At 40.6% G+C, this 24,154-nt stretch overlaps 1 protein-coding gene across 1 annotated transcript in view; it reads right to left on the reverse strand.

Moving 5' to 3' along the window:
* The window catches only part of SLIT3 (slit guidance ligand 3), a 796,928-nt gene that overhangs the window by 136,956 nt on the left and 635,818 nt on the right, over window positions 1-24,154 (reverse strand). The window contains exons 19-20 of the mRNA XM_077823869.1: window positions 21,052-21,215; window positions 14,275-14,407 (exon numbers count right to left, since the gene is read on the reverse strand). Of these exons, the coding sequence (XP_077679995.1) occupies window positions 14,275-14,407; window positions 21,052-21,215 (297 nt within the window). The remainder of the gene's footprint in view (window positions 1-14,274; window positions 14,408-21,051; window positions 21,216-24,154) is intronic.

The following is a 24,154-nucleotide window of genomic DNA, read 5'->3' on the forward strand; positions in this document are numbered from 1 at the left end:
GGTGTTGTACAGTGACCAGTTAACTTGAAAAGTAGTGAAGTAAATAAGCTACAATTCAGAGAGGGGCAAATCCTGCCTCCCCCTCTCTCGCCCCCCCGACTTCAATGGGTGCAGAGGCCCATGAAGACAGTGGGTTGTTGGAAGCCTGTTGCTGGTGGTACTCATCACATGCACATGGTGGACCCAGCTCCACAAGAATGCCTCCTGCATCGAGAGAGATGTTAGTGTGGGCCAGGGCAAATAGATACATAGCTATATGATCCATCAGCCATTTGCCCCACATGGAACAGGGTGCAACGGATACGTGTGTTATTTCAGATCTGACACCGAAAAACTGGGAAACTCTTACCTGCGGGAAAGGATTCCTCTTTCTTGACACTTTTTTCCCATGCACCAAACCCCTGGACTCTGGCTAAGTAAAGGATCCAGTATTTGCTCCAAAATGAGGAAATCAAAAGTAAGTCACGTGATAAACTTTAGAGGCTACTCAGGAATCCTTATTTAGGACAGTAGGTAGAATTCTTGCAATACAGTGATGAAACCTTCAGAATATATTTTTGTGGCATTTTCCATTTGTTTTGACATGAAATAGATGTAAATTTAAACAGCTTTTTTTGGCTAGAAAAGGTCTTCCCCCCTTTTTTCTTGGTATCTGGTGGGTGTTTAGGTGTAGGTTGTACTCTAATTCTTCAGTTTTCTGACTGAGACAGGCACAAACCTTTGGGCCTCTGGAGTTGGACTGCTACAGCAGATCTCCTTTCAGAGAATATTCAGCTACAATATTCTCAACAATTTCCCGGTTGTCTTAGGGTATTAGCACAAAGGGTAATGTTTATGCCAATGGAACATTTTGTGAAAAGAACATAACAGCTTCCTAATAATTTTACTCTGAAAAATTAATGATTATACCATTATCATGCACAGCAGTTATTAGGGGTGCACAAAGCTTTCCTATTTAACTTTCTGCCGTATTATACAAAGGATGGTGACATTTTCTAGAAAAAGAATTTTTTTAAGGCCCATTTAAGTTGAGTTAATTTGAAACAACCACAATTTTTCACAATATAATGATATAATGGGAGACATGTTGATTTGAGTTGCTGCATTTGAAAAAGCACCACCATTTACCCAGGACCAAACTTGACTGGATTCCACATCATACCACATGGTGGAACTTTATTCTCATGACATTTACACAGAGCTAATCTAATACAGTAGCTACGGCCCATTCAAAGTCATGCACTTAAACCTAAGCCTAAATATTTCAGTGAATTCAACGTACATTGAACAATAATGTCTTTCCTTAGTGGCTATCCCCCATTTGAGAGGAGAACCTGTTTGTAGGTAGAGCAGCCTGTCTTGTAGCTTGGGTGGTAAAAGCTTTTGTTGCTGAAGATCCTAGCTTCTATCCTCACTGATGATTACGAGACAGAGGACATCATAGTGCCGCATTTATAGAAAAATTTACAATCCAAATAATACAGAGAAGAGATTTTGTTTTCATTTCTTTCTTAGCCAAAGAAGCAAAACACAGAATAAATTCATTCACTTGACCTTTAGTAGACAAAGAAACTTTGGTATGAACCAAAAAAATGCACTTTTAAATTTATCTCCCACATTAAACTATCCACAGATTAGGTTAATAGATTCCAAGGCTAGAAGGGTCCACTGTGATTATCTAGTATGAACTTCTGTATAGCACAGGCCATAGAACTTCTCCAAAATAATTCCTAGAGCAGCTCCTTTAGAAAACCATCCAACCTTGATTTAAAAATTGCTAGGGATGGAGAATCCGACATGACTGTTGGTAAATTGTTCCAATGCTTTACCACGCACTGTTAAAAATTTACATTTTGTTTCCTGTCTGAATTTGTCTGGCTTCAACTTCTAGACACTGGATCAGGTAATACTTTTTTCTGTTAGACTAAAGAGCTCATTATTAAATATTTGTTCCCCATGTAGCTTCTTATAGACTGTGATCAAGTCATCCCCTAACCTTCTCTTTGTTAAATTAAATAGATTGAACTCCCTGAGTCTAACATTAAAAGGCAGGCTTTCTAATCCTTTAATCATTCTCAAATCTCTTCTTTGAACCACCTCCAATTTTCAACCTGAGTGTACATCAGCTGCCTTAACGTAGGAAAACTGTCTGGTGGCCAAATTAATATCTTTAGATTCCTAATGCTTTTAGATGCTGTAGCTCTGTAGTTTTAGATTTAAATATTTGGGCTCAGTACACCCTCACCTTAATTTCATTGCGTACAGCATCACACCGTTGATGGAGCTGGTCCAATAGGTACACTTAAAATTCCTATTAAGTTTTATCCATCGTTCTGATAATAAATTAATATCTGCCACTTCTCTGATGCAAAATAAAAAGTAAAGTGCAATCATATATAAGCCACCTGAAAAGGTTTTTCCAACCCTGCAGTTCCTAATACAAATCTGTCAAGTAAGGATTTAAGCCCAGGTCCTCAAAGGTATTTAGGTTCCTAACTCCCACTGATTTCAATAGGAGTTAGGCACCTAAATACCTTTGAAGATCTTGGTCTTAGGAACTCTAAGAAGGTGCCAATTTACCTTCATTTTGTGAGTACCTATTTTATAAAATGTATGGATAATTAAGCATTCGTACAGCAACTTCATCCTGTAATCTCAAAGAGCGTTACAAACAGGTTAGGGCATACTGAGTTAGGTGCTGTATAAACATATTGTAAGAGAAATTTATCCCCCTGAATCTTACAGACTATATTAACAAAATCTACTCCCAGACAAAGGGATAGGAGAGAAGTGATGCTATTTTACAGGAGGGAAATTAAGGCACAGGGAGTAAGAGACTGGCCCCAGGCCACACAGCAGTGTGTAAACTACAAGGCCATCCTCTCAAAAATTACATAAGGAAATTTCAGTCCTCTTTCCTAGCAGAAAGGACAAGCCCAGAATCACACAGCAAATCAGAGAGAACAAGGAGGGACTAAACTCTTGACTTCCAGACCTGTGCTCTAACCACTACAACATACACTACCACTACACTAATGACTTCACCAGAGGAGATGAAAAGACTCAGGATTTTGGTAATGCGATATAGAAACTTTCCCCTCTAGGTTGCTCTTGTGAATCTAGGTGGGTCAGTAACAAAGTTGTTACTATCAAATGTGTATTAGAGCCTCAGAAAAAAGAGATTAATGTTCTCATAAATAACTCCCCGCCACGTAGCAATAAAAGTTGCTCAACTCCTTTCTGGTAATCTTAGAGAGATCAAAGACTGCACGCCTCTTCCCCTAAAGATGGCCTTTCTCCCGCTCATGGTTGTGGCACATGGGCATGCCTTGAAGTGCTGCTGCATGCACTGTACTTGCTTTGAAAATAGAGAGAGCACCTCAGACTCCAAGAATTCCCTCCAGTACCTTTCACAGGCACTAACTTTACATAAAAAAACAAAAATAAAAATGATGCATTTAAAATGACAGCTGCTCGTTTTCTGACTTGTCAATTTTTCATACCAGTGAACACTTGGATTTGAGGCGATACCACTACCACAAGGCGGCATGTAATACTTTGAATCTCTCATAATTTTTTGTATGATATGGCCTGCTTGGCCATAAAGGCAAGTCCACTGGAGCATTCTGTGCTAAGAGAGGAAGGCAAAAGGAAAATACAGTTCTCAGACAGGAACTAAAGAGGCCTAGGGAAGGACAGGAAAAACTATTGTAATTTGCAAAAAGAACAGGAGTGCTTGTGGCACCTTAGAGACTAATAAATTTATCTGAGCATAAGCTTTCATGGGCTACAGCCCACTTCATCAGATGCATGCAGTGGAAAATAGAGTAGGAAGATTTTATATACACAGAGAACATGAAACAATGGGTGTTACCATACACACTGTAATGAGAGTGATCAATTAAGGTGAGCTATTACCAGCAGGAGAGAAAAAAAAAACCTTTTGTAGTGATAATCAAGATGGGCCATTTCCAGCAGTTGACAAGAATGTCTGAGGAAAGTAGGGGGGAAAAATAAATATGGGGAAATAGTTTTACTTTGTGTAATGACACATCACTCCCAGTCTTTATTCAAGCCTAATTTAATGGTGCAAACAGATGGACATCATACCAAAAGGACTGAAGGTAAAAAATCAATTACAATCTACATACCACACAGACTATGCTGACAGATTGTGCCACACACTCTCAAACAAACTGCGAAACCACCTGATCAACATCCTATACAGCAAACAGGGAAAGATTAAGAATGAGCTCTCAAAACTGGATACTCTCATAAAAAAACAACCTTCCACCAAAATTCCTCGTGGCTGGACTTTACAAAAACTAGACAAGCCATTTACAACACACACTTTGCTTCTCTACGAAAGAAAAAGGACACTAAACTATCTAATCTACTACATGCCACAAGGGGTCACAACAGTGGTTCCCTTAACCCAACCAGCAATATTGTTAATCTATCCAGCTATACTCTTAGCCCCGCAGAAGAATCTATCCTACCTCGGGGTCTCTCCTTCTGCCCCTCCACCCCCACGAACATGATACAGTTCTGTGGTGACCTAGAAACTTATTTTCGATGTCTCCGACTCAAGGAATATTTCCAACACACCTCTGAACAGCATACTAACCCACAGAGACCTTCCTACCAACACTACAAAAGGAAGGATTCTGGGTGGACTCCTCCTGAAGGTCGAAACAACAAACTGGACTTCTACATACGGTGCTTCCGCCGATGTGCATGGGCTGAAATTGTGGAAAAGCAGCACCACTTGCCCCATAACCTCAGCTGTGCGGAACACAATGCCATCCACAGCCTTAGAAACAACTCTGACATCATAATCAAAAAGGCTGACAAATGAGGTGCTGTCATCATCATGAATAGGTCGGAATATGAACAAGAGGCTGCTAGGCAGCTCTACAACACCACATTCTACAAGCCATTACCCTCTGATCCCACTGAAGGTTACCAAAAGAAACTACACCTTCTGCTCAAGAAACTCCCTGAAAAAGCACAAGAGCAAATCCGCACAGACACATCCCTAGAATCCCAAGCAGGGGTATTCTATCTGCTACCCAAGATCCATAAACCTGGAAATCCTGAACGCCCCATCATCTCAGGCATTGGCACACTGACAGCAGGACTGTCTGGCTCCGTAGACTCCCTCCTCAGGCCCTATGCTACCAGCACTCCTAGCTATCTTTGAGACACCACTGACTTCCTGAGGAAACTATAATCCATCGGTGATCTTCCTGATAACACCATCCTGGCCACTATGAATGTAGAAGCCCCCTACACCAACATTCCACACAAAGATGGACTACAAGCCATCAGGAACACTATCCCTGATAATGTCACGGCAAATCTGGTGGCTGAACTTTGTGACTTTGTCCTCACCCATAACTATTTCACATTTGGGGACAATGTATACCTTCAAATCAGTGGCACTGCTATGGGTACCCGCATGGCCATACAGTATGCCAACATTTTTATGGCTGACTTAGAACAACGCTTCCTCAGCTCTCGTCCCCTAATGCCCCTACTCTACTTGCGCTACATTGATGACATCTTCATCATCTGGACCCATGGAAAAGAAGCTCTTGAGGAATTCCACCATGATTTCAACAATTTCCATCCCACCATCAACCTCAGCCTGGACCAGTCCACACAAGAGATCCATTTCCTGGACACTACAGTGCTAATAAGCAATGGTCACATAAACACCACCCTATACCGGAAACCTACTGACCGCTATGCTTACCTACCTGCCTCCAGCTTTCATCCAGACCACACCACACGATCCATTGTCTACAGCCAAGCTCTATGATACAACACATTTGCTCCAACCCCTCAGACAGAGACAAACACCTACAAGATCTCTATCAAGCATTCTTACAACTACAATACCCACCTGCTGAAGTGAAGAAACAGACTGACAGGGCCAGAAGAGTACCCAGAAGTCACCTACTACAGCACAGGCCCAACAAAGAAAGTAACCGAACACCACTAGCCGTCATCTTCAGCCCCCAACTAAAACCTCTCCAGTGCATCATCAAGGATCTACAACCTATCCTGAAGGATGACCCATCACTCTCACAGATCTTGGGAGACAGGCCAGTCCTTGCTTACAGACAGCCCCCCAACCTGAAGCAAATACTCACCAGCACCCACACAACAAAAAACACTAAACCAGGAACCTATCCTTGCAACAAAGCCCGTTGCCAACTGTGTCCACATATCTATTTAGGGGACACCATCATAGGCCTAATCACATCAGCCACACTATCAGAGGCTCGTTCACCTGCACATCTACCAGTGTGATATATGCCATCATGTGCCATCAATGTCCCTCTGCCATGTACATTGGCCAAACCGGACAGTCTCTACGTAAAAGACTAAATGGACAAAAATCAGATGTCAAAAATTATAACATTCAAAAACCAGTAGGAGAACACTTCAATCTCTCTGGTCACTCGATTACAGACCTAAAAGTGGCAATTCTTCAACAAAAAAATTTCAAAAACAGACTCCAACGATAGACTGCTGAATTGGAATTAATTTGCAAACTGGACACCATTAACTTAGGCTTGAATAGAGACTGGGAGTGGATGTGTCATTACACAAAGTAAAACTATTTCCCCATGTGTATCCCTTCCCCCGCTGTTCCTCAGACATTCTTGTCAACTGCTGGAAATGGCCCATCTTGATTATCACTACAAAAGGTTTTTTTTCTCTCCTGCTGGTAATAGCTCACCTTAAGTGATCACTCTTGTTACAGGGTGTATGGTAACACCCATTGTTTCATGTTCTCTGTGTATGTAAAATCGTCCTACTCTATTTTCCACTGCAAGCATCCGATGAAGTGAGCTGTAGCCCACGAAAGCTTATGCTCAAATAAATTTGTTAGTCTCTAAGGTGCCACAAGTACTCCTGTTCTTTTTGTTGATCCAGGCTAACACAGCTGCTACTCTGAAACCTATTGTAATTTGGAGATTTAAAAAAAAAACATTTAAGATAAAAATTAGGAGTTGCTTGGCAATGCTACATCTAAGTTCTACAATTAAGTTAGGGTCAAAACATTTTTGATGGGATGTTCAGAACACTGTTTGAAATCAAGGCAACTTTCTTTAACCAGAAAAGATAGTCTGGCAGAAAGTGAGGGAGTGAAGTATGAAACATACTAGGAAATTTCAGATTTTAATGACTTGAAAAAGTCTGGGGTTTCAGTTCACTTCACCAAGAAGACTGGGGCATTTGCAAAATTTGGATTCAGATCTAGGTTTAGGCTTGAGTTCTGAACTCTCTGAAGTATGAGCAGGGTTTTATTTTGGGCTCATCTCTACTAAAATTGCTATTTAAAAATGGCATGTAGAAAATATGGTTTTGTTTAAAAGCCAGTAATGAGGGCTCCCAAGCTAATGTTCTCTATCATGCTCTGTTAGTGTTAAAATCAGCTTTCTAAAGACTGGAAGACTTTAATAGCTCTCAAAAGGCCATTTTATAACTATTGATCTATTTCCTGTTTTTTAAATGGTCAGATTTGAAATACCGATTTAAATTCTCTATTTTGGCTATAGCTAAAAATACCCTATTCTAGAATAATCCAAGCTCTCTCAATGTGAAAGAAATTTCCATTTGCAGTATATTAAGCAGACTGCAAACTCTTTCCTGACTGAAGCAGCCCCAAAGCCAAGTCTGCCTCAGCTTGCAGCTAAATTGTTTCTCTCCTTTTATTATTAAAAAGAAAATTCACCTAATTGTGTGTTAACTGTTAGTGCACAAATAGTGCTGACTGCCAGGAAAGCACAGAAATTGGCATCCACAAACAGACATTTCTATCAGATATTCCACTTCAGGGTTATCACATTGATTAGCAAATATGATGCAGACAGTAATGTAGCAGCACTGGGAAATGGCACACAGCATGCTAGTAAGTCTACATTAATCTCAGCTGACTCCTTAGAGTAAATTTGCTATATTCACTTGATTGCATGTACATTACTCAAAATTAATGTCAATGTTGAATGAACAGTACTATACTGAAAACTCCTGCTGGTACTTACTCTAGGCCACCATTACAAACTGGGTGTTATCCCAGTCTCACTGGTTAAAGTAGAGCAAAACAGGATGGAGAGCTCGCCCATTTTGGTGATGGTCATTGTACGGCTTGATGTAAAACAGGCATATGGGAGAGCGTGGTTTAACTTGTGGTGTCAGGTAACAGCACAAGAAAACAGTGGGGACAGGAGGAGGAAGAAGGGCTCATACTCAGTCAAGCAAAAGTGAGTTTGTGTGTGTGCATAGAGCACTTGGAGCTGTGCCAGGACTTATTCCTTGAGCTCCTTACCCCTGTTCCTGTTATCTTTGTATGACTGACCAGGACAGAGAATGGACACTATTAAAAAACAAATCAAACTGTAAAGCCTGGGCAGGATGCAAGGGACCAGTCCTTGGAAAACTGAAATATGCAATGCAATGTCCAACATGGTAGATGAAGACACTTCAAAAAGATTCTTAGCAAAATTATGCATTTGTGTTTCCCCCGAACAGTAGGGTTTCTCTTGGAGTATGATACTGATGGGCTGCCTTCTATCATTTATTAGGAACAGTTGCATTTCTGACTTGTGACCAGGATGCCTAAAGAATAGGTACAATTGATGTGGCAAGACAACTCTCACAGTATCTAGATGCCTTTGATCTCACTGTCCCTTGTCAGTCTGAGTATAAGTCAGGGAGAGGCTGAGGGACAGGGCATGAGGGAGGGGGCTAATGGGCACTGCGGAAAGAGACCAGGTGACGATCAGAGAGGGAGAATTGAGCAACAGAGAGGTCAGAGAGAGAAGTGCTTGGTGAAGATGAAGTCAAATGAATGGCTCTTTTAGCGAGTGAGAGTTGAACCAGATCTGCAGGTAGAATGGAGAGGTGAGGGTGGGGAAATGCACAGCTAAGCGGTTGGATGGGTCATCAACATGGAAGCTGATGTTGCCAAAGAAGAGAATGGGAGATTGTGAGGAAAGGAAGAGAGAGTATGAGACAGGAATACATTAAACATTTTATATATATGCATAGCAATACAAATAAAAAAAGACACTAAAAAAGTTGATGTATATCTGCGTTTTCATACCACCCCAACACTGTTCTATCCAAGTACTTAGGGTCACCATAGTATTATGAGTCCAGAGACAACATGATTGATGTATATTTAATCTAAAACTAGACTAGGCTCATTATAATAACATAAGTAACTCCAATGTTTTCTCCTCGAAGCAAATCCGTGCTATTTCCCATAGCACGAATAGCAGCAGCTGGATACTGTCAGGCCTTTATTAGATACGGCCAGGCCTTTACTACAGATTACTGCTCCTTTAAAAACAAAACAAAACAAAACTCAAGTATTGGGGTACTGCATGGAAAGCATGCTTGGGAAAGTTGCTTCAGACAAAAAAAAAAGGCTTTTTTAAGGCACTGATGTGGAGGGAAGTTAGGCTGTATACTGGATCAGTATGCTACTATTTTACTTCTGACAGCAGGACTAGAAATCTGAGTAAACTCAAAGGACAAGTCTTCCCTTCAGAACCGTGCACAGAGCAAAGGAAGCCCATGTATGTATTGGCTAACAATACCAGTACCATAAGGAAGGGCAGTAAGAGATACTGAATGGCATCCTCCTGCTCCACAGGTTTCCTAGGAAACCTGTGGAAAGCTTGTTCATGGGGGGTAGGTTTTTGAAAGGTGTTGGGTGGCTGGGGAATGGCAACTGATTGTGATATCTTCCCTATTAAAAGCCCAAGAGATTTACACCGCAGGCTATACCTGACCTTGCCTGACAAGCATTATCTTGTACAGAACCTTTCACCGCAACGTGAAGACCCTTATTCCAAAGGAAGGCTTGGGACCAACTACAGGGAGGTGTCCTTTGGCAGCATGGCTCCAAATGTCAAGGAAAGAATGGGCTTCTGGGTATTGTCTTCCATTTTATACCTTCCCCCAAATCTGTCCATGTGCTGTATGGCCCTTGGTCCAATCTGTGATCCCATAATAGTCCTACCGTCCTTTTGAGGGCAGTCCTTTCACTCCTTCCCCAGTTAATAATTTGTCAAAAACTTGGAGTTGATAAGACTTGTGGCGTTACACATGCCTCATGCAGATTTGACCCTACCTGTATAATTCCAGATTTCTGCACATCACAGAACCAGGCCATTTACTGGGACTTAATATGACTGGCAATCTCTACATTTAGAGACACTGGAATAGCAGGATGGAAGTGTGTTGGCAAAACAATACGGGGAAAACTTGTACAGCACCTGTCTGCACTATGCCTAGCTCTGGATAGTTCTATTAACCCCTGGTTTTGAGACTTCAATTAACTTACAAATTACAAAGTAGACCTTCTAGAAGGTATTTCATATGTAAAAAGAATAAAAGCAATAAAGTTAACAGTAATTGCTTTACTGTGGGGACTTGATTCAAGGTGCCCTTTCTTAAAGTTGACATTAAGGGCACCAAGACACAGTTTCTATGTTCAGCATGCTTCTGAGTCTCTATAGTCAATCCAGAATGGAAACCCAAGAGGAAAATTGGAGAGGTGGAGAGCCTTGGTTTCCAATCTGCCATCATTGTAATAACACCAGTGCTGATGCTCGACTTAGCCTTTTCCACTGAAGTAGGATATGATGAAATTCTACCTTCTGCATAATGAAATTCTCTGTCCCCTTGTCAGAGGTATATTCATTTCAGCACTTTGTTATTTAGTACCTGTTGCAGTTAGAAATTTCCTGTTGTAGAGGTATTTTGGAGTTTTATATGCAACACTAATTTACTGGCTTGGTAAGCTGTATGGCCGTGTTCTTTTATTAAAATGTGGTGTATAAAGTACGTTACATTTTAATAAAAAGCATTTCAGCTGACAGCTTGTTACAGAAGTTGCCATTCTAACATGGAAAATGGAAGTTTATAAATGCAAGACTCCACAGCATTCATCAAAATTCCACTAAAATATTCCCCTTTGTTACTTGGAACACCACATCAGACCTCTCCCAGAGAAAGAGCCATGAACCATCAGGAAAATTAATGCGAAATCCTTGCCCCAGTCATCACCAAGGGCTCTGTGCACAGTGACACAAGTACTATTCTAAGGCATGGTGTAAGGGGCAGGATACAGGCACCCTGCATGAGGGGAAACATTGCTCTCCAGGGCTTGCTCACAGGAAACCAGCATGCAGTTTGTCTGAGAATGGAGGTAAGCTGGGGGAGAAACTGGTCATTTCTCCCTTCTGGGAGGTCAGCACCTGCTGAAATGGTAGGCAAGTACTCAGTCTTTTGTACAAGTACCATGGCGGTGGTAGCCATGGAGAGGGGCCACTGCCACTCTGGCTGGGGAGGTCAAGTATTCCCTTCTTACACAGACCATTGTGGATCTTCTGTATATATAGACTAGCTACTCAAAAGCCATGCAGTTTGAAGATTGGATCTTGAACCTGTCATAGGAAGAGGTTACTTAAATAATTGGCACCACTTGCCAAAGAATAATCACTCCCTAGCAGTATACAGCGCCTTCAAGGACTCAGGATGTATCCTGTGATTTGTTGAATATAGACCAGCAAATGGGTCTGACACATCCTTATATCACATAGCAATGCTTTGGTGAGAGGTAAAAATATCACCTTCACGGGTTAACTCTAAAATCTAGTTTTCCTGCAAGTTACTGAAATCTGCTGGAGAGTCTCCTGGGTTCCATTTCTTTCTTCCAAATCTACCATCTTGCTATAGAAACAGAGACTGGAAGACATTTGTTTCATAGTCCTATTAAACCTGCTGGGGTTCTCCTGTTTCTGCCAGAGCAGGTAATGAATATGTTGTGGTTTAAAGCAGTAGTTGATGCTATCAGAGAAACACGGACAGTTTAGAAATGTCTGAGCTACGGAAGTCAAAACTTACTAGTTTAAAAAAATCTGTTAAATTTTAACTGTCCTCAATATATGACAGGGACATGGTGGGAGGCACAGAAGAATCTATAATTGGTAATAGAAAAGGAAAATCTTCAGGCAGCTTTTACCCCTGAAATACAGTTTTAAAAAGCCTTTAAATCTAAAACTTTTGGAATTCTGACAGATAACTAGGTCCTAGATGATACAAGGTTTTCTAGAACATAACCAACATCTGGACTTGGACCTAGAAGCAAAGAGGAAGCTTGTGAGCTTGATTACATTATTTGCATTTCAGACCTGTCATGCTTTGAATCAAAAGATCGCACACCTTTTGCTTCAGGAACTGATGTCAAGGAAAATCTGCCTGGCTTTGTTTGTACTGACAAATGGGAAGCTCAGCTCAGGTTGGCTGAAAGAATCAGCAAGTGACAAAATCAGCTGAGAAGGATTCAGGATTTTGCTTCCAAAACATACAAAATTGAAAGCATGCAAAAAGAGGTGTGGTTTGGAATTAGTTCCATTGCTAAATTTTTGGATTCAAAACACAACACCAAACTAGAAGGTTGCAAATTCAAGTAGATTAGACTGTTCAGTTCTATGCAGCTGTACTTGTAATATCACAGACTGCTACTTTCAGTTGGAAAGGACGACTAAAGGACATAGCAAACTGCAGGAATTTGTGATATTGCTGTCACAATAGGAATGAAGTTAACTCATGTCACTGGTGTATAGCATATAAAATATTATTACACTCATTATAACAATCCTGAACATAAAAACATCAGTGTTGCACAGTTATATGGAACTGAAGTGATACCTGTAATTCCCCATTGACTACAAATCACGCTCGAGGGAAGTGCTGGAGCTCCAGCATGATGAGGGCAGAATCTAGCCTGCAGAAACTTTACTATTGGTGATGACACATTAAAAGGATAAGAATCAACTTGACTTTCTGATGAAAGCATATTACTACTCTGTGAACTGAGCAAATTTGACGAGAAATCATTGGCACATGTTAAACATGTACTCTTTCACTTCTCCAGTTAGAGTCACTTTTCAGAGCGGAATTATACTTCATTCAGCAAGAATTTCCTTTAATAGCTAAAAAACAATCTTGAGCATTTTAGGTCCTAATTGGTTTTCCCAGTAGTGTGTGCATCTATGCAGAACACCCAGAAGCTATATTTTACACCAGACACCACACACACTCACTATGGATTTTTCTGCACTGGAACACTCACAAAAGTTAAGCTTATTCAAGTAAAGCTGTGAAGTTAACGTGCATAATTTAGAAGTGCATTAAACCCTTGTGTGGACACTCTCTTTCCGAAGTAAAGTGGCTTTAGTTTGCTGTTGCTTAATCCTCACTAAAAGACACCTATGGAAGGTGTCGCATAATGTTTGAGAAAAAAGTCAACACACGTACGGCTTGTGCAGCAGCACTGCAAATTTCCCTCCACTGAACAGCAGGGGCTAACGCTAAGAGTGAAACTGTAATGCCTGTTATATTCCTGGTCTCCCCTGTGTCTAACAATAATAGTGCTAATTAGCATAAATCAGATATGGTTCAGTAGGAAATGGACTAACTTCATATACTCTCATCATACGGTAACCAACTACTTTCATATATAAACAATCATTAGCTGGTAACAACTTCCAGTAACTACTCAGCGGGGCTAGATTTCAATGTGTGACCCAGAGGTGAAAAACTCTATATTCCTACTACCAACCCTTCAAGCCATTCAATTTCTCCAGTATTATGTTTTCTTTCCATGGAAAGAACCAAAAACCAATGTAAATTCACAGCAAATGAAGGAAGCTAGAATGGCTCCCTCAACCCAGGCACATTCACTTTACAATGTAATCTAATTACCTCTGTTATTTTAGACATTTCATGAGAAGAGAAAAGAAAAGAATCCACTGTTTGTTTTCCCTGCTGTTTCTTTTGAAAAATGTCATGCAGTGGGATAATTAGCCCACAGATGCGTATGTAGGGAATATATTTTCCATAGCTCTTTCAAACTGTCTATTGTGAACTCAAGCTGCTGAAAATGCAAGATATATTATACAGTATTGATTTATTCATTTGTTCCCCACATATAGAATGAATAGAAACAAATACATGGCTTGCGTACAATTTAAAATGACATCTCCTCTCTGCGCAGAGTAACATAGGCAGTTAGAGCCTACTCGGGCACAAGAAAAAGGCCACAACAATCAAAAAAGACAAGGAAAGTATCCAAGTACAAAGATTCATTCACTGAAGTCAATGGCAAACTTCCATGGACTCAACTGGCACAGTACCCAGCGCCCTTTTCTTGTGAAAGGAGTAACATAAAATGTAACTTACAGCTCAGTCACATCCTTGGGGATGCCTTTGGGCAGGATGCGCAGCCCTTTGTTACTGCAGCGCACTACTGAGTCCATGCAAGTACATTGATCAGGACAACGAGGAGAGAGTAGACAGCTGCTTTCATCATTACCTGCAGAGAGAGAGAGAGAGAGAATGACCATGAGAGGATCCGGATATTTGGAAATCAACCATGCAGGCCAGGAGGGCTCACTTCAGAGGCAATTGCTCACATCTAATACAAAACAGGGACATCCATAAGTCTACAACAGTTGGGTTGTCAATTGATCCCTAATATTTAGTGTCTCTCCAACATCACATACTGGATCACTGATATCGGGGTGAAAAACTGCCCTGAAAAATGGTGGCAATTGTTTTAAAGGGAAAAGGAAACAAAGTTTTATCAAAAAGCTGGCTACAAATCTTCATCTATTAAATAGCCTCTCCCTGTCACCCCAACACACGCACCCTGTCTTAGCTTAAATGGAAAACTTTACCAGACTATTAGCCTTAATCTTACCTTGACATAAGATTACAAGGAATCTTTTTTTTTAAATAACTATCTAGCTTTATTTCATCATGATGTAAATCTTTCAATGTTAAGTGTCGACTTTTAATGTTGGCATGCCACTTCATTTATCACTTTAATTGAAAAGCCTCATTGTTGACAAGGATAACTAGGCAAAAAAAAAAACAACACCCCAAGCTACATGCTCAGAATTGCTGGCAATGCATCTGTGCATGCATAAAAATATCTAATACTCCTAAAGTGGATTCAAAATTCCATAAACAACAGATTAAATCTCATAATTGAAGAACAACAGGGTTTGCATGGAAGAAACCAAGTCTTTGACGTTAAGAACATTAAAGCATGGATTTTCCCCAAAAACAACACGCTTCACAAAACATTAGGAAAATGAATATTCTAGTATCAAGATGCATATGGAAGGAAACAGTTAGTGAAACATACTCTAGATGATCATGATAGGAAGTATATAAATGTTTATGAATGCAAGCAGACTGAATGTACTGAACATTGAAATAATAAAGTTAAACCATATGACCATGTTTCCATTAGAAATTTTCATTTCTTTAAGACTGATACAAAGACTAATTGAGGCAGAGATGATTTTCCTTCTTTCATGGGTCTGCCAGGTGTATGCTTGAGCCTTCAAGTTTAAACAAGACTGGAAGCCCTACTAGAGGTCTGCAAAGTAATCCCAGCAACTTTCACTCCTGAGTGTGCATTTCCAAAAAGGGATGGTTTCCATTAAAAATGACAGAGAGAAAAAGAAGAAAGGGGAATGGGAAAATAATCCCATCATTACAAACCAACCTATGCCACCAAGATATGAATGTAACTAAGCTAAACTTTTACTGTAGCTCCTGGTCTCTCCTGCTCACTTCCCCCTATTGTTTACTAAACTCACTCATTACTTGCTAATCCTGCAAATGCTTAAGCCCAAGAACAACTTTATGCACTTGGGTAGTCCCACTGAACCAAAGGAGATGAATGTGCATTAGGTTACTCCACTCTCACCCTGCCCCCAAATCTTGCTTCACAGGGAGGTAGAGGCTGATGTGCACAGGGAGCAAAACCTCATCATATACTGTCCCCACACAGAGCAACTGAAGCATTTCTGCAAAGTCCCTTGGATCACAGACCGTCGTTTTGTTCTGTGTTCGTACAGCACCTAGCATGATTGGGTCCTGTTTCATGTCCAAGGCTCCTAGCAGTTACAATGATACAAACAACAGCAGCAGCAGCAGGGGGTCCTCCATAGCAGAGGAGGAAGGGTCAGAGTTTGCCCCTAAATGGCCACAGCCGTTCATTACACTTCACTGAATCTTTCTGATTGATTTCTAAATCTCTGATATTCCTATATTCCCATTATATTTCTACTGAAACGTCACAGCCCCAAGATCTAGTAGGTTCTCCAAGCAAGCCCCATTCCTACTGTCCTCAGGGGTTAAGGGAATGGGAGAAAAAGTCAGTAACTACACTGGCATCATTCTCAAGGAAGATTGCTTTGTTCGTCAAACTCCCTGGCAAGGAGCTGAATGCATTTGTTCAAGGGTGAAAAAAAGGTGTATCCTGAAAGAATTCAGAGAAACCAGTCTTAGCTGATTGCACAAGGAAGAACTCATATCTAGGCTTGGAGGGAGGGGGCCCAGAACATGGGAATCTATAGGAAGATGGGAAGAGTCAACTGAGACTACACCAAATACGAGCCCCAGGAGGATACAGGATGGGCTGAAGAGGATTACAAGGGAGAATAGGAATGGAAAGAACTTGCAGCCAGAGGGAACAGGGGATAGACTGGAGAATAGCACCGTCACCAGGAAAAGGCAGGTCTATGTGATCGGGGACTCTTTACTGAGAAGAATAGACAGGCCTGTAACCAGAGCTGATCCAGAGAATAGGAGGGTGTCCTGTCTTCCTGGTGCTAAGATACGGGATGTAGACCTGAGGTTGAAAAGGATTCTAAAGGGATCGGGAAAGAATCCCCTAATTATCCTTCATGTGGGAACAAATGATATGGCTAGATTCTCACTGGAACGTATGAAGGGAGACTATGCTAGGCTGGGGAAGATGCTTAAGGAAATCGAGACTCAGGTGATCTTTAGTGGGATTCTGCCTGTTCCTAGAGAAAGGCAACAAAGGTGTGACACGATTATGACTATCAACAGATGGCTTAGGCAGTGGTGCTATAAAGAGGGCTTTGGGATGTATGGCCACTGGGAGGCATTCATGGACAGAGGACAGTTCTCTCGGAATGGACTTCATCTGAGTAGGGAAGGAAATAAACTTCTAGGATGGAGGCTGGCACAACTGATTAAGAGAACTTTAAACTAGGAATTTGGGGGAGATGTCCAGGTAATCTCCATGCCGGATTTTAGCATTGAGAGGGAAGAAAACAAAGTAAGAAAGGATACAGCCATGGGTAGGAGAATGTATATAAGGAGGAAGGGCAGTGTGGATACCAGTCTAATAGGTTATACTGGCTGTAGAATGACCGTGCCTAACAGGGTACACCATGTGAGCGAGGCCAAACAGCAAAAATTAAGATGTTTGTATACCAATGCGAGGAGCCTAGGTAACAAAAGGGAGGAACTAGAGCTACTGGTGCAGGAAGTGAAACCAGATATTATAGGGGTAACAAAAACATGGTTGAATAGTAGTCATGACTGAACTATAGGTATTGAAGGGTATGTGCTGTTTAGGAAAGACAGAAATAAAGGTAAAGGTGGTGGAGTAGCATTGTATATCAATGATGAGGTAGAATGTAAAGAAATAAGAAGCGATGGAATGGATAAGATAGAGTCCGTTTGGGCAAAAATTACATTGGGGAAGAAAACTACTAGAGCCTCCCCTGGGATAGTGCTTGGGGTGTGCTATAGACCGCCGGGATCTAATTTGGATACGGATAGAGCCCTCTTTAATGTTTTTAATGAAGTACTTACTAATAGAAACTGCATGACCATGGGAGACTTTAACTTCCCAGATATAGACTGGAGGACGAGTGCTAGTAATAATAATAGGGCTCAGATTTTCCTAGATGCGATATCTGATGGATTCCTTCATCAAGTAGTTGCTGAACCGACTAGAGGAGATGCCATTTTAGATTTGGTTTTGGTGAGTAGTGAGGACCTCATAGAAGAAATCGTTGTAGGGGACAATCTTGGTTCAAGTGATCATGAGCTAATTCAGTTCAAACTGAATGGAAGGATTAACAAAAATAAATCTGCAACTAGGGTTTTTGATTTCAAAAGGGCTGACTTTCAAAAATTAAGGAAATTAGTTAGGGAAGTGGATTGGACTGAAGAACTAATGGATCTAAAGGCAGAGGAGGCCTGGGATTACTTTAAATCAAAGCTGCAGAAGCTATCGGAAGCCTGCATCCCAAGAAAGGGGAAAAAATTCATAGGCAGGAGTTGTAGACCAAGCTGGATGAGCAAGCATCTCAGAGAGGTGATTAAGAAAAAGCAGAAAGCATACAGGGAGTGGAAGATGGGAGGGATCAGCAAGGAAAGCCACCTTATTGAGGTCAGAACATGTAGGGATAAAGTGAGAAAGGCTAAAAGTCAAGTAGAGTTGGACCTTGCAAAAGGAATTAAAACCAATAGTAAAAGGTTCTATAGCCATATAAATAAGAAGAAAACAAAGAAAGAAGAAGTGGGACTGCTAAACACTGAGGATGGAGTGGAGATCAAGATAATCCAGGCATGGCCCAATATCTAAACAAATACTTTGCCTCAGTCTTTAATAAGGCTAAAGAGGATCTTAGGGATAATGGTAGCATGACAAATGGGAATGAGGATATGGAAGTAGATATTACCACATCTGAGGTAGAAGCGAAACTCGAACTGCTTAATGGGACTAAATTGGGGGGCAAGATAATCTTCATCCAAGAATATTAAAGGAATTGGCACATGAAATTGCAATCCCATTAGCAAGAATTTTTAATGAATCTGTAAATTCAGGGGTTGTACCATATGATTGGAGAATTGCTAACACAGTTCCTATTTTTAAGAAAGGGAAAAATAGTGATCCGTGTAACTACAGGCCTGTTAGTTTGACATCTGTAGTATGCAAGGTCTTGGAAAAAATTTTGAAGGAGAAAGTAGTTAAGGACATTGAGGTCAGTGGTAAATGGGACAAAATACAGCATGGTTTTACAAAAGGTAGATTGTGCCAAACCAACCTGATCTCTTTCTTTGAGAAAGTAACAAATTTTTTTTAGATAAAGGAAATGCAGTGGATCTATTTTACCTAGATTTCAGTAAGGCGTTTGATATCGTGCCACATGGGGAATTATTAGTTAAATTGGAAAAGATGGGGATCAATATGAAAATTGAAAGGTGAATAAGGAATTGGTTAACAGGGAGACTACAGCGAGTCCTACTGCAGGCTGGAGGGAAGTTACCAGTGGAGTTCCTCAGGGATCGGTTTTGGGACCAATCTTATTTAATCTTTTTATTACTGACCTCAATAGCACAAAAAGTGGGAGTGTGCTAATAAAGTTTACGGATGATACAAAGCTGGGAGGTATTGCCAATTTAGAGAGAGACCAGGATATCATACAGGAAGATTTGGATGACCTTGTAAACTGGAGTAATAGGATGAAATTTAATAGTGAGAAGTGTAAGGTTATGCATTTAGGGATTAATAACAAGAATTTTAGTTATAAGCTGGGGACGCATCAATTAGAAGTAACGGAGGAGGAGAAGGACCTTGGAGTATTGGTTGATCATAGGATGACTATGAGCCGCCAATGTGATATGGCCGTGAAAAAAGCTAATGCGGTCTTGGGATGCATCAGGCGAGGTATTTCCAGTGGAGATAAGGAGGTTTTAGTACCGTTATACAAGGCACTGGTGAGACCTCACCTGGAATACTGTGTGCAGTTCTGGTCTCCCATGTTTAAGAAGGATGAATTCAAACTGGAACAGGTACAGAGAAGGGCTACTAGGATGATCTGAGGAATGGAAAACCTGTCTTATGAAAGGAGACTCAAGGAGCTTGGCTTGTTTAGCCTAACTAAAAGAAGGTTGAGGGGAGATATGATTGCTCTATATAAATATATCACAGGGATAAATACTGGAGAGGGAGAGGAATTATTTAAGCTCAGTACCAATGTGGACACAAGAACAAATGGATATAAACTGGTCATTGGGAAGTTTAGACTTGAAATTAGATGAAGGTTTCTAACTATCAGAGGAGTCAAGTTTTGGAATAGCCTTCTAAGAGAAGCAGTGGGGGCAAAAGACCTATCTGGCTTTAAGATTAGACTCAATAAATTTATGGAGGAGATGGTATGATGGGATAACATGATTTTGGCAATTAATTGATCTTTGACGATTATGGTAAATAGGCCCAATGGCCTGTGATGGGATGTTAGATGGGGTGGGATCTGAGTTACTACAGAAAATTCTTTCCTGGGTATCTGGCTGGTGAATCTTGCCCATATGCTCAGGGTTTAGCTGATCACCATACTTGGGGTTGGGAAGGAATTTTCCTTGGATTGGAAAGAAGCCCTGGAGGTTTCTCGTCTTCCTCTGTAGCACGGGGCATGGGTCACTTACTGGAGGATTCTCTGCTCCTTGAAGTCTTTAAACCACGATTTGAGGACTTCAATAGCTCAGACATAGGTTAGGGGTTTGTTGCAGGAGTGGGTGGGTGAGATTTTCTGTGGCCTGAGTTGTGCAGGAGGTCGGACTAGATGATCATAATGGTCCCTTCTGACCTTAATATCTATGAATCTACTAAGGTGCCATCGCCAACAAAAAAACAATTCCCAGATGATAGAACAATGACATTTGATAAAAGACAGTTCTCTCCCTCATGACTACGGTAGAACCTCACAGTTATGAACACCAGTCAACCCCACACCTCATTTGGAACCAAAAGTACGCAATCAGGCAGCAGCAGAGACATTTATAAAAAGCAAATAAAGTACAGTACTGTGTTAAATATAAACTACTAAAAAAAAAGGGAAAGCAGCATTTTTCTTCTGCAAAGTAAAGTTTCAAAGTTGTATTAAGTCAATGTTCAGCTGTAAACTTTTGAAAGAACCACCAAAATGTTTTGTTCAGACTTATGAACATTTCAGAGTTATGAACAACCTCCACTCCCGAGGTGTTTGTAACTCTGAGGTTCTACTGTAGATTTAATTCAGCTCTTTTCATCATGATATCGTGGTACTGATTAGGTAGAAAAACCAGCAGAGATACCAGTCTGGTAATGAAATACCAAGTCCCATCAAGTTTCCTTACCATCACAGGTGAAGTCTTGTATGGCCACATCTTGAATCGGAATCTCCTTTAAGAAAGAGGGTTTCTGGCAACGTGGATTTCCACTGACAATTCTCCTTTTCCTCAGCCATTTCCCTAGCCATGCCAGGTGGCAATTACAATTAAAGGGATTAGACAGCAAATTACTGAAAGGGAATCAAGACAAAAACACGTTGAACATGGTCAGCTACTACAGACATTAAGTGACTAGAGCGGGGATAGGCAACCTATGGCACGCGTGCCAAAGGCAGCATGCGAGCTGATTTTCATTGGCATTCACACTGCCTGGGTCCTGGCACCCGGTCCAGGGCGGCTCTGCATTTTAATTTAATTTTAAATGAAGATTCTCAAACATTTTAAAAACCTTATTTACTTTACATACAACAATAGTTTAGTTATATATTAAAGACTTATAGAAAGAGACCTTCTAAAAAAATGTATTACTGGCATGCGAAACCTTAAATTAGAGTGAATAAATGAAGACTCGGCACACCACTTCTGAAAGGTTGCTGACCCCTGGACTATAGAAAGCCCATATATTCACAGCTCAAGGATTCCATTCAAGGCTCTGCCCCTTATTGTCAGTGAGAGCCTGGCCAATTCACTTAGGCTTGTTCTACACAGAAATTTTGTACTAGCATAATTGTCTGTAAGGGGTGTGTGTTTTAGACTGATACAATTCCTTGTGAGGATGCAGTTATATTGGTATTACACTGATATAACTTATTCCCTTTCCCTTAAGGAAATAAGCACATTTATACTGGCATAACTGTGGCCACACTGGAGAAGAAGGGTATGTAGCACTTTATGTAAGCTAGTATAGTTAAAGTGATACAGCCTTTGTGTATAGATAAGCCCTTGATGTGAGTGAATGTACCTATCTAGAAAAGGCTGTGATAGTATTGTACTTACCTGCCTCACAGCTATTATGAGGTACACACCATATCTTGTAACTGCTTCTGAAATATCTTTCATATGCAGTCCAACTGTTGTAGCACAACAGGCGACTATGCTAGCATTGTAACAATTCATGAAAAGAGACCACTGGATGGACTGCCTAAGAGGGGTAAGTATATCAGAGTTTGGGCTAACAGTTTTTAGAAAAAGAAATCCCTATGTACACCACATATCAACAATCATGCTGCCAAGCAAGATTCCTGGGGAACTGTGGATAACAGCTGTCTTTTTAAACACATCTGTATCTCTAATACCATTGCTGAAGTCACTGTAGACAGAACCTTAGTTCTTTAATTATTTCTTAAAGATTTCTGGATCCTTTGAATGAAAGCTGCTACATGTAAAGTGGTGTTATATTTAACACATTCACCGGGATAGTTCTAGGATAACTGGAAAAAGAACTGAGAGAGTCTTGAAAGAAGATAAATCCTACCTGAGACCACAGCTAATGAGTTGAAATGTCCATAATTTGTGTTTGTGCTGTTTTAAGCTCAACAGTAGACTAAGGGAAGAGGGTGATGTTCTATCTGATGTATGAAAAGCAGCAGTGGTTTCAAGTTTGTGAAAGACCTCCCCAAGGAAGGAGAATGAACATGAATGAACATGTTGGGCAGAAGATCTACAGCAAGGCAGAAGATCTCCAGCAAGACAGCAGGAATTTTAAGGTCCAATGAATGCAGCATCTCTTGTCCATGCAGCAAGTGTGTAGATTTAGCTGGAAACAGTGACATGGAGACCTTGGAACTATTTGATATCCTACATAATTTTTTTTAAAATCTGATGTCCCAGTCAAATAAAGCTATATCAAGGTTTCTTCCAGTCACTGGTCCTTCAGATTGCTATGGAATCTTATAAAAAACATCTGAGTGAACTGTGAGGAAAATGAATAATCATACCACTGCCCAGACTATATAGTTCTGGGCCAACACCACATACCCACAATATGGTTTACAGCCACTCCTAGAAAATTGGCTAATATTTTTAGCCAAAAACACCCCAATGCTAGCAATAACCCAGAGCAATGGGTGTGTAATTACAAGTTGGCCTAGCACAGACTATTGAAATTTATAGTTAGAGTAAAAAAGGCAGAAAGAAACTCAGCATGATGTGGTTCAACTACCAAAACCCCCCAACTTTCTTCGTCTCCACTATGACTCCACTAACCACTTCATTGTCAATAAAGAGGACTCAAAATGAGGAGGAAAGGAGCAGCTTTCAGAGTCAAAAAGTCATAAGCAAACATCTTTTCTCAGGTGAAGACAGGCACTGAAAACATCAATGTATTTCTAGTTATTTTTATCCTAAATTGTTTTCCATTTTCTTTCATCCATAATAGGACCACAGACAGGATGTCCTGTATATTTTCAAAATGGACTTACTTTGGCACAAACAATGTTTCCATGAGCCAAATGTTTAAACTGCCAAAGCCAGGGCAGACAGTGCTTCACAGGCCATTTGCTATATTGTCCGTAAGAGACTTGAGCCATAGTTCACACATAAATCCCAAGAACAAAACACTCCACAATTTGGAGCAGATTATATGTATATACAATGAGTTTCTTGAAGAAAAGGCTATATTGAACTTAAAGAATATTTCACACATCTGCAGCATCTTTATTCTGGGCACCTCCAAGAGCTTCATAAATATGAGTTTAATCCAAACCCTCTTATGAAGGTGATTATTGTCTCCACTTTACAGATGAATAAACTATGTCAAAGAAGAGTTTGTGGAGTAACCCTGGGTCCCAGTGATTCAGCCGATGATCAGGGAAGAGAACCCAGGTTTTCTGACCTCTCCTAGCGCCAGGTTCTAACTTATTAAACACCACTTCTCACAAACGAGACCATCTTTACTGTCAGACTCATGAAGCTGTACTGATTTCTGGCTCTATGGGCTTCCTAATTAATAAATAAAAGGTCAAAACAGGAGAACACATAAAAAAGTAACCTTACTCTTTTATTCGCATTCACATTTCAGGATTCATACGATATACACCTTTAACTCACTGAACCCACGGCAAAGATCTCTTCAGCATAGAGTTTTGCTACATGGAAAAAAATATTATAACTCAATTACAAGGCTCTGAATCTGTCATTTTTATTAATGTGGAGCAGTATTTTAGTACAC

Source organism: Eretmochelys imbricata, chromosome 8 (assembly GCF_965152235.1).
Source record: "Eretmochelys imbricata isolate rEreImb1 chromosome 8, rEreImb1.hap1, whole genome shotgun sequence".
Lineage (NCBI taxonomy): Eukaryota > Metazoa > Chordata > Testudines > Cheloniidae > Eretmochelys > Eretmochelys imbricata.